Consider the following 17,305-nt stretch of genomic DNA (forward strand, 5'->3'; position numbering starts at 1 on the left):
GTTATTCATACTACATACTATATACACTTTTTCATACTAATAAACTACATACTAACTAATAAACTACATACTACATATACAAGTATCAAATAACTTCAGTTCTAAATATTAATACAACATTACAACTTCAGGACTAAATATTATCAGTACTACATATACACCAAATGTTTCTCTAGAATGAGAGAGAGAAATCAGAGAATGAAGTTGAAATGTTGAATAGGAAGGAAGAATGAAGGAATAGTGAGTCACGTGACGTGAGTGTATAATATTGCAATTGGATTGAAAATATAATAAATTAATTATAGAAATTCAAAAGTTTAGTTAAATATGCGGTTCGGTTTTGTGAAATGAAAACCGCAAACCGAACCGAACCGTGCGGTTTGGCCCAAAAATCATCCAAACCAAACGCAGTTTTTGCGGTTTTCAATTTAGATTGATTCGGTTTGCGATTTTCCTTTTGAATTGGTTCGGATACGATCACCCATAGTTTTTATGGAGCAAAAAATATCATAATGAAAGAATAATTTTAACGGGGGCGGGGTAAAATTTTGAGGGTGCAAGACAAATTCTCAACAACTAGGCCTTATTTATTTCTTTTATATTTTGTAAGAAAACTTTCTCATTCACAGATCTCTCTAAAACCCTAGTAAAACCCCCACTCAGCTGTTTTCTCGAAACCAATCAGAAATGGCGTTCAATTCAATTCTTCGCAACAAGTCGAGTACTTTCGTTAGGGCTTTTGCTTCTGCCGGTCAATTGATCAGAAAAACCCAACTGGGTCATCGCGCCGCTCTCTCCGCCGCCGTCAACAGGTTCGACGATTCCTTTGTTCCTAGGTCCAACTTTTCTTCTGTAGCTGTCAAGAGCAAAAGCAAGCCTTCCTCCGATGAGAATCTCCTCCGTGTCATCGAATCGGAAATCACATGTGCTCAGGAAACTGATGAATCCGGCAATGTAAGTTCAGATTGATGATAGTAGTAGTTGATATTGTTTCATGATGATTATTATTTATTATTGTGTATGTTGTGAAATGAAACGTGTTGTGAAATGTTGAAAATTTTGATTTTGGTTTGGTTTGGTTGATATAGGCTGAGGAGGTTCCGAGTAATTTTCCGTTTAAGATTATTGATAGTCCCGGCCAACAGACAATAACACTTGAAAGGAGTTATCAAGGTGAGGAAATTAAGGTTGAGGTTCATATGCCTGATTTGGTTACTGGTGATGAACATGGGAACGAGGATGATGACAAGGATGATGAGAGTGAGAGAGCAACTCAATCTAGCATTCCACTTTCTGTGAGTGTTTCTAAGAAGGGTGGACCGTCGTTGGAGTTCAGTTGCATTGCGTATCCGGATGAGATTGTTATCGATAGCTTGTCTGTTAAGAATCCGGATGTTTCTGATGATCAGATTCCGTATGAAGGACCGGATTTTCAGTATGTTTTTCTCTCTGGTTTTTTAGTTTGCTTTCAAATATGTGTACTCAATGTTTTAAACCATGTTTGTGCTCTTGTGTCACTGTTTTTGAATAGAGGCTGTAGTGGCAGTATAGCATAGCTGCATATCGGAATTTGAACTAAACTGTTATTTTACTGGTTTGTGTTGTTAACCATGGCCGTCTTTTGAGGCGGGCTACCGACATGGCCTCAAATTCGTTAGGATTAAATTATAGTTAAATAGAGCCTCATAAAATATTTTTCAGGTTAAATTGAACTTAAACAGAGCCTCTATTTGTTTTGCCATGGTTTAACTGTGGCTAACCTACATTGGACCTCCAAAAATTTGAGCCTTGAGACGGCTTTGTAGCTAACCTCTATTCCATTGTCGTTTCAATATATTTGCAATATATTGTCGGTTCAATATATTTTCAATATATATTTTCAAAATTTAAGACTTGAGACGGCTCTGTTGCTAACCTCTACTGCATTGTTTGATTGGGATTCTGCTATTTTTTGACAGGGATTTGGATGAGAGTCTGCAAAAGACATTCCACAAGTACTTAGAAATAAGGGGAATCAAACCAAGCACAACAAACTTCTTGCATGAGTACATGATCAACAAGGATAGCAGAGAATACTTGGTGTGGTTGAATAAGCTCAAGAGTTTCATTCAAGCATGAGAATTGATATGGTTTGAAGAAATCATTGAGCGTACTCAATTTCTGTCCGATCATTTGCGTCCACATTTGAATGGAAAGATTAATAGTATATGGTATCGTTGTGGTTTCATTTGAAGGAGGAAAATAATAGATATAAGATATTGTGTTAGTGTGGTTTAGTGGTACTTCCTAGTTCCTATTTTAAAGGTGCATTGTGACTGCATTTTATTGAAAATGTTTGCAGTTAAATACTTAAGCTGATTCTCAGGCTTTATCACAGCATCTTTGTATTAAGTCATTTTGGAATTAATTTTTGCACTATACTAGTATCTTTGAATTATTTAACATTGGAGTTTGTTCTTTTAAATTTTATGAGAATCATTTTAGATTTTTTTGAAAAAAATATTTGAAGCATTCGCTTATTTTCCTTTACGTCTTGGTTAAACATTTTTGTTGGTAATGCATGCAGCATTGCATAATTCCAATCTATTTATTCTAGGGATGTCAAACAATAAAGAAACATAAATCCTATGGGAGGTTAAGGGAAAACCTCTATCCTTTCATGATTTAGACACTTAGATGAATAATCTTCCCCTTTACCTGAGTTTTCTTACAATATTCATTGATTCTTGAACATAATCTTCCCCTTTACCTGAGTTTTCTTACAATATTCATTGATCCTTGAACTCTTCTCTCATAAGTTTTCTCTTGCTCTCTTTCTCTTGCCCTAGCCTCCTGGTTCTCTTTTCTCCCAAAAATTCTAGGTTTTTTCTTCACCCACCTCCTAACCTTCTTGCCCACCCCTGGTGAATTTACCACAATACCCCTTGTTTCGGAAGTTCATTTCCGAAACGGTACTTTTTTTTGGAAAAAAGGTGTTTTCGGAAATGAACTTCCGAAAACGTGTTTTTTTTAATATAAAATATTGATTTCGGAGATGCATCTCCGAAATAAAGTCACTTTTCAGAAAATGTGGTGTTTCGGAAGTTCATCTCCGAGCGCACCCCCCTTGGAGGAATTCGGAAATGCACTTCCGAAAATAGGTCTGGACAGAAGAAAATGAACAATTCGCTTTATTTAATCGGGTGAAAATTACAACGATAATATTACATAAAATTAAAGTTACATATTGTTAAACACAGGTAGGTGGGGATGAGAGAGTGGTGGGGAGAAAAAAAGGCTTCCAAATTTCAAAAGGTTTATTTATTATTTTAATAAAAATACGTACAATTGAAAGTAACAAATGACGAAGGAGGTGTAACCGGAGCCGAAACATATGACGGAGGAGGTGGATGTCCGGAGGAAGAAGACCCGGAGGCACGTCCACCGCGAGACAAAGGAGCCAATCAATGTAAGCTATAATTTATCATTATCATCAGGGGACGTCATTACAAAAAATTGGAAAAAAAATCTTATTATTTTTAATCTTGATTTTTTAGAAATGACGTCCCCAGATGATAATCATAAACTATAGCTTACATTGATTGGCTACTTTGTCTCGTGGTGGACGTATCTCCAGTTCTACTTCCTCCAGACATCCACCTCATCCGTCATATGTTCCGACCCCGGTTACCACTTCCAAAAACTAACATGATAAATCCAATACAAATACACTGTGCGATACAATCCGAAATCAGAACAAAACAAAAACATGTTATTCTGCCCGACGAGCGTTACAAAATACACATCAAACAAAAAAAAACACGTTATTCTTCCCGACGAGCGAACTCCTCCGAATGAAGATAATTATACCAATCCTCATCCCACTCAGTCTCAGAACCATCAGCGTTGATCACGACTCTCACGCCTGAAGACTGAGCTTGAGCATCCGGGCCCCGGGCCCCCTGGGAACGAGAAGTAGAGCCGGTCGAAACCTTCTTCTTCTCCTTCACCTCCTTCACCTCCTTCACCTCTTTCACCTCTTTCTTTGAAGAATCCTTTCTTCCCTTAGCGCCCTCTCTAGAAGACATGTTCCTGTAAACAATTGAAATCGATTAATATGCGAGACAAAATAAAAAACAAAAAAATTTGAACTTCTGATATATTTCGGAAGTTCATTTCCGAAAACTGGGATGGAGGTGTTTTCGGAAATGAACTTCCGAAACACCCCTGCGATGCAATTTTCAGCAACTTCCATGGCAGACCCCTAAATCAACCTTCAAACCAAATCAAAATGCTTCTAAACAACCTAAATACTACTAACAACCTAGCCATATATCATTTATGCAATTAAAACCCTAAATAACATGCATTTGAATAATAGATCTAAAAATTTCAAAACTTACAAAGTGTTAGGATTGAGGGCTTTTGAATGTTGTTTAGCAGTGTGATTGGAGCCTTGATGCAGCTTTGGAATTCTGTTTGCACAAATTTTCGCCTCTGCCACTTTTTGTTTTGATTTAGGGTAAATGATTGGGGGAGGGGGAGTGTTTTGATAAATCTGCAGAAATCGCAGTATTTCGGAAGTGAACTTCCGAAATAATTGTTTCGGAAATGAACTTCCGAAGTAAGTCAATTTTTTTAAAAAAACACGCTTTCGGAAATGAACTTCCGAAGCAGGGGTAGTTTTGGTTTTTCGCAGGAGGTGACCACCCATAGGGAGGTGGGTAAAGAAATTTTCAAATTCTAAGTATAAATAAACTAATTTCCTCACTATGCTATTTATTCACCCTAAAAAATTCCAGTTCACTTTTACTCCTTTGCCCCTCACTTACAAAATTCCAATATTGCTCTTCCTCCTCTATTTTCTATTTTAACTAATTATATTCTTATTATTTTAACTTTACTAAAATAATAATAAAATATAAGAATAATATTTTACCTCCATCTTCATTTTATTTAATCCATAAAAAATACTATTATTTATAATTATTCTAATAATTCTCTCAACCCATCTATTCTCCACACAACCCCCACCTTTTCTCTATACACCCAACATATTATAAAATAATTATACAATTATTTTAGATAAACCACATATAATTCTATAAATACTCAAAACAATATATTTAAATAATTTTGACGATAACTAGGGTGTTACACTTGCCGCCCTATGAGACAATCAAAATGTTGGATCCTTAAGTGTGATCCTTGTCGCCCTAAGAGTCTATCAAAACACTGGGTCCCTAAGTGGGATCCTTGTCGCCCTTAGAGGCAATCAATGCAATGGATACCTAAGTGGGATCCTTGTCGCCCTATGAGGCTAACAAAACGTTGGATCCCAAAGTTGGATCCTTGCCGCCCTTAGAGGCAATCAAGGTGATGGATCCCTAAGTGGAATCTTTGTCGCGTTCAGAGGCGATCAACGTGTTGGATCCCTAAGTGGGATCCTTGCTGCCCTAAGAGGAGATCAAAGTAATGAATACTTAAGCGGGATCCTTACCGCTTTAAGACGTGATCAAAACGCTGGATCCCTGAGTGCGATCCTCGTCAGGCTAACAGGCAATCAAAATTCTTGATCCCTAAGTGGGATCCTTGTATCCCTAATGGGCGATGAAAATGATGAATTCCCTAAGAGGAATCCTTATCGTCCCAAGAGGCAGTTGAGGTTCTAGACCCAAAGAGGGATCCGTGTCCATCAGAACATGAGGTCTTCATGGAAGACCCCAACTAGAATGAAGGCGACATAAATTGCCCAATGCTACTGACAATCGTAACAGGGGATGCGAAAAACCTCCCAGCCCTTCACATGGTAAATCATTGTACCTTAGAACACAAATTTAAAGATGGGATTACACTAATAATATTCAACAAACATAAAGTGGGAAAACCGCTCAATATTACAAAATAAGTAAATTACAAGAAGATCAAAACACAAGGAACTAATCATCATCCACTAGTCAACCATCCTAAACTACCTAAAAGGGATCCATTTGGCTTAAGTCTAAATCAGGGTAAAGGAAGTTAGCATGTCCTATCGCCTTCTCAAAATGTTGGATGGAGATCGCCACAACTTGTCTTTGAGCAACTAGACTTTTCCTCTTAACTCTTCATGGTATTGTGAATCTTCGTAAGTGACTGCTCTAAGGCTTCACCTCTTCAAACTGGGAGAGATCCACAACATCTATTTCCTTGGTGCATGCCTTCAGAACATCACACTTTTATCTAAGCACCCTCACCGCCATCCCTCCTTCTTGGGCGCTCCTTCAGTGCACTATTCATTTTAAACTGTAGTTCTCGAATAATAAGGGAATATTTCTTCCTTTGAGCTTCCCACTAGAAGACACCTCAGGAGTTGCACCTCTAGTAGGTTAGATAGCCTTGCAGAATACATGCGAGCGACTGATAATCCCTAGGAAGATTCTCCTAGAAGGAGAAACGACAATCATAAAACTGCATCGCGTTAAAGCTAGGATTATTCCACAAAGAGGGATCATGAGAGACATATCCATCACCTGTTTTTTCTCCATCTTCTACTACCACACGACTTCCTAATGGCCTCAAATGACCCTCATCTCGCCGTGGAATTTGGGGAGGGCGAGTTTCGACAGCCCATGAAGTTTCACATTACCTTTCCCCTCTATTAACATCTACACTCTGAGGGAGAGACGGGGTAAACGCGCCCGCTGCTGCGTAACCTGAATCGGAACCAAATGTTCTCTTCTCTCATCTAGAGAGACTTCTACCATATCCTACACAGAGAAAAGAATGTTGTTAGCACATATAAAATAATAAACACATGATCAAATAAAAAGGTATCCAATCATACTTAAATACTCTTTTACTCTGCCGATCTTCATGGTCCCGAGTAATAAGAGTGCGAGAATCTAGAGATCAGAAACATTTCAGAATCTAGATCACTTCCTGATCAAGGGGATGAAAACAATGGGTTCCACCCCCTTGATAATTGAAGGATCCCGCACCTATTATAGAGGAAAGAGATGGTCGACCCTCACTTTTGTGGTGACTAGAGAGGCACCACCCCGCTCTCCCACTTGCATAAACTTATCCTTCTAATCCTCGTAAGGATTTGCAAAGGGATTCAAAAAGCATCTGTCTGACAAAGGACACAATGTTACCCAACCATTATTGGAAATAAATTCTGAAAGCAAAGAACACCCTCACAGTGGGAGACACGTGATCGGTCACCATTTCTAGTAAGTTTCCGCATCTTTTTCCGACCGAAATTCGCAATCTTGGTAATACTAAGTGGCATTGTCATATGTTTTTGAATTAAGTTCCTTGTTTTTCGATTGTGTGACGTTGTTGCATGTTAGTGTGTTTTGAGTGTTATTCAAGTGCCGTTTTATGCGTTGGTTGTTAGTTTGTGCGTGGCCAGGTTGATGCACGGGAAAGGTAGAGACTTATGGCGAGCACGAGAGGAGAAAGTAGCCAAAAGAGCCAAAGTTGAGGTCAACACGGGCACCCGTGTGCATGCACACGGGCCGTGTCAAAAGATGGCTGGAAAGATGTTTTTGGGAAGCAAAACAGAGGTTTCACACGGGCACCCGTGTTCCTGCACACGGTCCGTGTGAAAAGCTGCGCAGAAAGTGAATTTGTGGTGCTGAAGCAGTTGACCAACACGGGCACCCGTGTTCCTGCACACGGTCCGTGTTGGTAGGCGCGGGCAGATTTCCAACTTTTGATATTTTGAAAGCCTTGAACTCATTAAGGGTATTTTGGACCTTTCGGAGACGAGGGATGACTGCCAACACTACTAAAACCTAACAGGAAGAGGAAAGAGGCATCTTGGATCATTGGGCATAGAGAATTACAGAGAAAGAAGAGTCAAGGGTTTTGGAAGAAGATCTTCAAGAGCACTCGCGATTGGAGATCATATCAACCACTAATTTCTTGTAATGACTTCAATTACTCTTGTTATTTTCTTAAACATTATGAGTAGCTAAACTATTTCATGCTAGGGTGATGTCCCTAAATCTTTTCATGTAATGACTTGTTAAAACTGTTGTGATGAATTTGATGTTTTTATAATTTGAGTTTATGATTCAAAGATTTTAATGCTTCATTGTATTGGAAAATATTTTGTTGATCTATGATTAGGGTTAGGCTTGACACACCACTCTAATGCGTTTTGAATCAAAACATTACCGGTAAATCACTTAGGAATAAGGATTTCACCATAGTGATCATCCATTCTAGAACACGAGGCATAATGCCTTAATACTAAAATCAATTATTGAGGAATTGAAATTGACTTTTAAGTATTAAGAAGTTCTCCACTAAGGAATTAGGGAAAACTATTTTATAGAATTGATACTCAATTGTGGTCACATCTTTTCATGAACAACGGTGTTTTCAAGGGGTTACATAAGATTTATACATCAACCTTAGCATGCTTTCTCATTTGTGAACCAAATCATCATTTACTTATCGTTTTTAATTATAAACAGTTAGTAGTTTCATCAAGCAAATCAAAAACCCAACAATAGCTTTTTGTTCAATTGAAGTTCAGTACTGGCTTATACTTTATTCGCAGTCCTTGTGATCGATACTTGGATTCAACTCCATTTTAATAACTACATCGGTAACAAAAGTAGTACACTTGCTATTTTCCGATCAAGTTTTTGGCGCCGTTGCCGGGGACTGCCAAACTATAAGCCGAACTTTAAATCAATTGAAATTTTGTTGCTCTGCGACCAAAATTTTATTTTTATCTGTTAATTTTAATTTCGTTGCAGTCTTGTATTTGTTCTAACTGTTGTCTAACTGTTTATGCGAGGTCAGACCTCAGCTAAATTTTCCTTTGACACAGAACCAGAAAGAGCTCTGCACGAGAGACGCCGCAAGGCAAGACTTGAAAGACTAGCAGCACCAAGTGCAAGTCTTAGTGTTCCACATCAGGAAAGCGACGACGAAGTGTCTGTGCACTCGGAGCACAGCGACTCTGACTTTGACAGGGAGGTAGTTCAGGAACCAGTTAACATGGCTGGAAATCAACCTCCTGCAGAAAGATTGTTAGGGGACTATGGAGGGGCAAATGCTCACCCCAACCGGATGACTATTGTTAATCAACCTGTGAATGTGGCACATTTTCAATTGCATCCGTCCACCATTCGCCAGTTAGAGAGCAAGCCGTTCTCCGGAAGAATTAACGAGGATGCAAATAAGCATCTTCAGAGATTTCTCACTACGACAACTTCGTTGAAGATCGAAGGTCATTCAGAGGAGGCCAAGAGACTTGTTATGTTCCCGTTTACACTTACTGATGACGCAGAAGAGTGGTTTTACTCACTTCCGGCTGCAAGTATCACGACATGGCAAGAGATGGAAACAACATTCCTCAATGAATATTTTCCTGCTTCGGTGTTCATCCGAAAAAGATATGATATCGTAAATTTCAAACAAAAAGAGGGGGAATCATTGGGGGATGCATACAAGAGGTTCAAAAGGTGTTTGACTGCATGTCCTACTCATAACATGGACGCTACCGAGCAGATGCAGAATTTCGTGAATGGTTTGCGACTTAAGACAAAGCAGCTTATTGATACCGCTGCTGGTGGTTCAACCAATTTTGCTACAGCCACTGTTATGAAAAGGATCATAGAGGCAATTGCTGCTAATGAGCAGCTTGAGTTGTATGATCGAACCATGAGCCAACCGGAGGGCAAAATTGATTTGAAGTTGCCAGAACAGGTCGTTAAGATGGAGGATCAGATTGCTGCAGAGGTAGAGAGAAGGTTAAAAAAGATGAATATTGGAACTCAGACAGTGGCACAGGTGGAACCAGTTAAAGCGGTTCTTTGTGAAATATGTGGTGGACCGCACTTTGCAATGCATTGTGTGGCAACTCAAGAACAGGTTGAGCAGATTCATATGTTGAGGCAGAATAATCCTTATGCCAACACATATAATCCGGGGTGGAAAAATCATCCGAACTTCTCATGGAAAGACCAGCAAGGAAACGTTCAGAAGTCGGTTCAAGGCCAACAACCATATCAACCTCATACTCAACAATATCAACCACAGGGGCAATAATATCGTCCGCAACAACAACCATACCAACAACCTCCATATCAACAACAATTCCAACATCATCCTCAACAATTTCAACAACAGGTACCAAAGAAAGAAGATTGGGAGATCGCTCTTGAAAAAGTGGCAACCCAAAACTCTCAGTTTCAAGAAGAGACAAGAGCCAACCTCAGGAACACCACGGCTTCAATTAAAAATCTTGAAGTTCAAATGGGTCAAATAGCACAACATCTCACTCTACAGGCACAAGGAAACTTTCCGAACGAAACTGTGAAAGATCAGAAAAATCTAGAGAAGATCAATGCTGTTACAACAAGGAGTAAAAAGGTGTTAGAATCGGAAAAAGAAAAAGAAGAGATAGATGACCTTATGGTGATAGAGGTAGATTTGGAAATAAGAGAGAACCCAAGAAAGCCAGAAGTGGTGATACCACCGGTTAAACCAACTGAAGAAAAAATTAAAAAAGATGCTGAACCGGTAATTAAACTACCCTTCCCTTCAAGAGTAACAAAGAAGAATTCAAAAGAGAAAGACTTTAAGAAGTTCACTAAATTGTTCAAAAGGTTAGAGGTGAATCTACTTTTTTTTGAAGCTCTTGAACACATGCCTTTGTATAAGAAATTTATGAAGGAGGTGTTGGCGAAAAAGAGATCTCTAGAAGGAGAACCAAAAATTGTAATCGAGAAGTGTGGTATAGTCTCTTCAGCAAGAAAGATCCCAATTAAGAGGAAAGACCCGGGGGCGGTGGCGATACCATGCACTATCAAGAATATAGCATTTAAAAAGGTACTCCTCGATTTTGGTTCTAGTGTGAGTTTAATGCCTTTATCCATTTTCAAAAAGCTTGAATTAGAAAAGATTAGTGAAAGTAAGACACAGTTAAGGTTCGCCGATCACACCGTTAAGAAATCCTATGGGGTAGCTGAAGATGTACTAGTGGAAGTTGATAAGTTTGTTTTCCCTGTTGACTTCCACATCATGGACATTCCGGAAGATGAAGAAACTCCTATCCTTCTTGGGAGACCCTTTTTGTCAACAGGCCGCTGTAATTTTGACATTGAAAAAGGGACGCTAACGCTGAAATCATTTGATGAAGAAGTAACCTTGAAGATGTTAGGAGTCAGGAAACATAGGTCAGATGTGAATGAGAAAACCTCAACTGGTATGACGGAAGGTGAACAAGAAGACAAAAATCTTAAAAATCTCCAAGAAAAAGTTTCTAGCATAGCCTCTATGATGGAACCAACTATTGTAGCTGTCAATAGTCCTAAGAAAGCTAAAGAAGTAGAGAAAAATGTGGGAAGCAAATTGAAGAGAAAAGTTATCCAGGCTTTTCATCTTCATGAGTTCGCGGTTGCGGAAGTGGCAAGCAACAAGGTTTGGAAAAGGAAATACCCTCCATAATAAAGGGTAATGGACCGTCGAGCCATGCGACGTTAAACGAAGCGCTTCGTGGGAGGCAACCCACGGTTTTAATAATTAATTTTTCTGTTTGTTTGTTTTATTTTCAGGAAATAAAAGAGAGCATCTCTAGTGGAAGCTAGGAAGTGATCATTGGAATGCAATACCTCTGTAAGCAACCTCTCCAAGGCTGGTTCTAAAACATTGAGGACAATGTTTAGTTCAAGTGTGGGGGAGGTTCTTATGTTATTTGCTTTATTGCTTCGCTTTCCGTTTTAAATTCATAGTTTAGTTTGTTTAATTTGAACCATTTTCTTTTGTCTTTCTGTTATTGTGTTTATTTCAAGTTTGTAGTGCTGCCATGGTGTTACCAGGTTGGATACAAGTCGGAGGGGGGCAAATGAATAGATAGTGGTTGAACAACACATCTCACACTTGATCTCTACAGGCACCACGGAAGTTGACACAATCAAAGAAAAGAAGGTTGGACACAATGAGGAAAACACTGAACCAAGAGAGAGTATGGTGAACTTTGGAGGAAAGGAAATGGCAGAACACCTAGAGCACTTTGAAGCATGCAAGCTTAACCTACCCGGTGAGATGTCAGAGCCAAATTTATAACATCCTTATGAGAGCTAAGTCAGGTATGACACTATTCACTTTGATTTTGCGTATTTTCTCATAACACAAGCACACTATGAAAGCACACACTGAGGCAAGTTTCTTCTCCGTAACCCCGAGCCTTTCTAACCATCCCGTATGCATGTTATCCATCGTTAACCCCCTTTGAGCCATAATAGTTGTTTTGTTCATTGTGTTAGTCTGTTTATCACCCGTTATCTCATTGTTCATGTCATCGCTCGGCATTCATGATTAATCACTTGTAAGACACTAAAAGGATCTAAGTGTGGGGTTGTGAACCATTGAAAAGGGGGGCAAGAAAAAAAAAAAAGAATATCAAGAAAAAAAAAAAGAGAGAGAAAAAGATGAATATGATCTTGTGAAAACCAACAAAAAGAGGTTTAAATTTCAAAGCGGAATAAGATATTTGCCCCGGTTCACTTTTAATCTGAAAAAGGTTCAAACCCCATTCTTATGATTCAGATCAAAATGAGTAGAGAAGTGAATCCTATGTAATGCCGAGTGTCATACCCCAAAATTTGCCCTCATATATTTGCGAATGTCATTTTGTTCCGAATAAGTGACATGGGCTAGTTGGTAAGACGGTAAGGCTTACGAATATAGTGTCCTGGGTTCGAATCCCACTTCTGACAGTTTTCCCTCTTATTTGCTCCTAACTTTTGTTTTAATTTTATTTTCATTTAATTAAAAATCACAAAAAAATTCATTTTTTATCATTTTTATTTTAATTTTCGTAATTAATTAAATATTTATTTTTTTATAGTCAATTTTTCTTTTTTTGTTTATTTTAGTCAAAAAATATTATAACGTATTCAAAAATACAAAAGAAAAAAAAGAAGTTTTGATTTTTATTTTACAACTTGAGGAACAAGCAAATTACTTTTAGAAATAATTAATTTGATTGATTATTTTCTAAGTAATTATCTGGATTCCAATTAACTTTTTCCTATTTTGTTAACCTATTTTTTGTATATATAACAAACATTTGCTCTAGGGGAGACCCACGAATCCTAACCTACAAAATACCCTTATTCCTAATTTCTAACCCTGACTCTCACACATCCTGTTTTGGCCGTAAATTCCAAACTCACCTTCATATTCTCTTTTAATCAAACCTGCAAATCCTCACTAGAACTCTCAAATTCCATACAACATCCACCAATCTTAACTAATCATTCATAAACTTAACTCAATTCCATCATCAATCTTCAATTCCAAACGCAGCAGTATTCAGCACAGCACCGACGAAACCGATCATAACAACGTCAACCGAATCTCGTCTCTATTTGTATTATGTGTTATTGTCTTTGTCTCTTGTGCAGGAAGAAGAAGAAATGCAAATCTACTATTCTCGATCCACTAAAGACAAGTCAAAACAGAGAAAAAGAATTGAGAATAGCATCATTCTTGTTGTTGTCGTTGATAGCTTTGTTGTTTATTTACAGGTGGAGAAAGAATATCAAAAAAAAGAAAGAAAAGGAAAAGCAACTCAAGAAGATGCAATTGTCGCTCCGTCCGTCGGCTTTGATCTCTGCCATCCAACGAGTCCTGGTGTCGACCAGCTTCAGCCGCGACATCCCGCGCTCGGAGCAACAACGCATACAGGATCTCTGCCATGACACCTTCGCCGAAGCCGCGATTTCATACCAGCAATACATCAAAATGGATGTGCTTCAAATCCTTCAATCATCATCTATCTATTAACTTTGTTTCAATTAATTTATTTATCTATTTATTGTTACAGCAAAGCATAGAAATAGAAGAAGAACGAAGCGCACACGCGTGACATCCAACACGTCTCCATCATCGCCGGCCAGCATCCTCAAATCTCAAACTCAAAACCTGCAACATCATCATCATATAGCAACAACGGTGGAACTGACGCACAACAACCATCCACAAATCCACGACGACTGACCTTACTGAGTCGAAATCGGAAACGCCCTTGCTCCAGCCCAGATCCGATCCGCCGCGCCCTCCGATTTGCCGCTTGTAACCCACACGAACCACGCCCTTCCGCCGGCCATGACGATTGTCTCCGATCCGCTTTGGGTTTGTCTTGCTTCACTTATTTCTAACGTTTTCACAAGCTTTGTCTTGCTGTGGTATTTGATGTTTTGGAATTGATTATTGAAGAAAAGAAAGAGGTGTGATGGAACTGTGTTTTGACGGTAAAGAAGAAGAGATTTAATTCTCATTCTTGTGACTTTAGTTTCAATTTATTTTATGTTAATAACATGCCATGTGTCGCTTTCCAATTGGACCTACTATAATTTTGAAAAAAAGCCAAGAATGAGGAAGACCAGAGAATACTGTTCGTCACGTGTGGGAGAGAGTATGTATTTCCATGCTTCATTTTGGTTGTTATGGTTTAACATGGTTTTAAAAGTCATTTATTTTATTTTATTTAAGAATTACATTTGTAGATCATTAAAATAATTAAATGTATAAATAGAATAGTTAATTTGTAAATAAATTGCTAATTAATAAATACAAAAAAAATAGTTTAATACTTTCTTTCTTTAAGAATTTAATACTTTCGTTTGTGACTTTGTTTTTTACGTTATTAAATTTGTTAATATTTTTATCACTTTTCATGTATCGTTCTACATATACTCGTATTCCCATTTTCGTGTTTTTGCGAGGTAATACCATCGTGAGCATTGGATTCGACCATACATGATTCTAGCATTCAGGTCACAACAAGTTTTCTTAATAAATAAACCTTAGGGGTTTATTGTTAGGGTCTGCATTTCCAGTTCTCTCCTTTGTGTCAAATTTTCAGAGTTGCTTCAAATACACTCCGACTGCACGCCACGTCAAATTAAAAGCTAAGTCCTATTTCATATTTATTTTAAATATTCATTCTATTTTATTTTTGTTTCTTCCCTCCAAATTAGAGTTAGCCTTAATTGTCGTTGAATTAGCCATACACTCACTGTATTTTATTCTTCTGTCAATTCTCAGATGGTCAGAGTCAATGCTTCAGGCTACCTCCGACTATCAACCTTCGTCAATCAAAGCTAAGTTTCTTTTACCTTTTTTCTTTTATTGTTATTTTATTGATTAGAGTTAACTATGATTGTTTCTGAACTAATAATGCACTCACTGTACTTTGCCTTCTTGTTCTTCCTCCTTTTCAGGTTTATCAATTGCCAAAGCTACGTCATTGGTAACCCTAAACCTCATTTTATTTTATGCCTTTTATTATTATTACTTGTGTCAAACCCCATTGGGGATCCGCTGGTTTCATTGTCCCCTTCCCCTTTATTGCTTTATTATATACTGCGTGGTTAGTAATCTTAGGGAGTGCAAGCCTTAAACTGAATTAGAATAACTAATTAAAAGATAAATATCTGAATATAATCACGTGATTGTTGCACACACACACCCTTTGGGTAACCTCTCTGTTGCCTTGTTGCCTTGTTGCCTGTTGCCTTTGTGTTTTTGCAGAATAAGCCACGTCCCTCGAATTCGAAGATACCTCAGCCATGTTGCCTCGAATAAAGGTTATGAGACCCTAAAAATGATGCTGCCTTCGATACACTAACATGACCTCGACCCTCGGAAGTTGCCTACGAAAAAAGGCTGAGGTATCTTCTGGCTGCCTACGAAATGGCTTATTCTGATCCTTGCCTTAGACTACCTGCCCTCCTATGGCATGGGACAGTCTTATGGCAAAGGATATTTCGATGACCCTTCAACCTCCAAACGAAAGGCTTCCTGCCCTCTTATGGCAAGGATAGACCCTCTCATTCTGAAAGGCAAAAAGAGACCTATCATCTGAGTTTAAGGTAATTGCCCCTAATTGCCTTGCAATGCTCAAACTTTCATTATATTCTTTCTCATAATTTTTCAAAAGGGCAACGCTCATTTACGAGCTAAAGTCTCTATCTCTTTCATCTACATTTTCTAAACAAACGAGCAAGCAAAGCAATTAAGAGCCCATGGGAAACCATGGATGCAAAGGGTGCCTTACACCTTCCCTTTGCATAAATTACCCCCCGAACTTAGATTTCTTAAAAAGGTTTTTTTTCTGTTTCTTTTTGCCTTTCCGAACCTGTTTGGATAAAATAAAAGTCGGTGGCGACTCTTGCTTACCGCGACATTTCGATTATTAAAAAGTCAGTTCACCGTATTACAGAACTGGCGACTCTGCTGGGGACTTTTCGAATAAAAGAGGGGTTACCTTAAAAGCTTAGGATCACTTAATTGTATTCTATTTGTTTGCTTTGCTTGCTTTATTTTTCAGGGCTGTTTTGGGAATTAACTGAAGGACGAATCCTACACCCGGATTCAAGAACACCTAAGATAGGAAGTGGCATAGTCATGGCGACCTCCTTCATGTATGTGGAGGATTGGTCAATATGAGAGTTCACGCTTAAGTTAGGCCTCTATGGTTGTTCGCATGCTTCTCTTGTATGAGGGAGGTTCGTGCGGATGTCCGTGGGTGAGTCGGAGCTTAAGGACCTTTAGTTACCTTTAACCCATCTTGACTTTTAGGAACGTAGTGGGGGGACTACTCTTGATGTATGTTGAGAGCATAGTCGCTACCCGATACTACAACTCAGATAGGTTCTTTCTCAAAGTATCATTGCATGGTATGTATGTATCATGTTCGAGGGTGCTTTAGGAGGGCTGACAATTCTGGGTCACTTAGTAGAACCCGTTGCTGATATCTCCTTATCCATAGAAATACCCTTGGGAAGGACACCTGATCAGACCCCATGCGAGCCTTAAGCCAAAAATTGTGTGACTTGTGTGACTTGCCTATGTTTGCTACTAACCTTCGTTTCCTTGCAGGTTTTGTTAAAATGACTTGTTTGTCCTTACTATCTCACACTATGCCTAATGCATTGCATTCGCATAACATCATGACATCATAAGCATAACATGACTTAGCTAACCCTTTCAAGGATCTTAGGGATTTAGGGCGCACAATTTCAGGTGCTCTTATCAAGGACTGAATTCCTAATCAAGGGGCAAGAGGATTTATTTTCCTCTAGCCACATGTCTCCTAATTCAAAGATGCTGTACCTATTAAGGGGCAAGAGGATTTATTTTCCTCTAGCCATGTACCTTCAAAGTCAGAAGTTCCCGAATCAGAGGCTATGACCCACTAGATATGGTGAGCTTGATTCCCATAGAAGAACATCCAAAAATCAGAGTTCTTCGAACGAAGAAGCGACCAAATCATTTTTTACGTTGCTAACTAAATTTCCGGAGATCCTTG

The 17,305-nt window shown here is 38.6% G+C and overlaps 1 protein-coding gene across 1 annotated transcript; it reads left to right on the plus strand.

Annotated features, from left to right (window-relative positions):
* Nucleotides 1-604: 604 nt before the first annotated feature.
* On the plus strand, nucleotides 605-2,415 carry LOC131617586 (uncharacterized protein At2g39795, mitochondrial-like). The gene is made up of 3 exons (XM_058888849.1): nucleotides 605-954; nucleotides 1,089-1,435; nucleotides 1,959-2,415. Exons 1-3 carry the CDS (start codon nucleotides 688-690, stop codon nucleotides 2,116-2,118), a joined length of 774 nt encoding a protein of 257 aa, XP_058744832.1. The 5' UTR covers nucleotides 605-687; the 3' UTR covers nucleotides 2,119-2,415.
* Nucleotides 2,416-17,305: the final 14,890 nt, after the last annotated feature.

Source organism: Vicia villosa, linkage group LG7, assembly GCF_029867415.1.
Source record: "Vicia villosa cultivar HV-30 ecotype Madison, WI linkage group LG7, Vvil1.0, whole genome shotgun sequence".
Classification (NCBI taxonomy): domain Eukaryota; kingdom Viridiplantae; phylum Streptophyta; class Magnoliopsida; order Fabales; family Fabaceae; genus Vicia; species Vicia villosa.

Bases quoted from the DNA above. Each gene is read 5' to 3' on its own strand.
- LOC131617586 (XM_058888849.1), top strand. From the start codon at position 688: ATGGCGTTCAATTCAATTCTTCGCAACAAGTCGAGTACTTTCGTTAGG. The intron at 955-1,088 runs GTAAGTTCAGAT...TGGTTGATATAG, and splicing joins AAACTGATGAATCCGGCAAT to GCTGAGGAGGTTCCGAGTAA. The intron at 1,436-1,958 runs GTATGTTTTTCT...ATTTTTTGACAG, and splicing joins TATGAAGGACCGGATTTTCA to GGATTTGGATGAGAGTCTGC.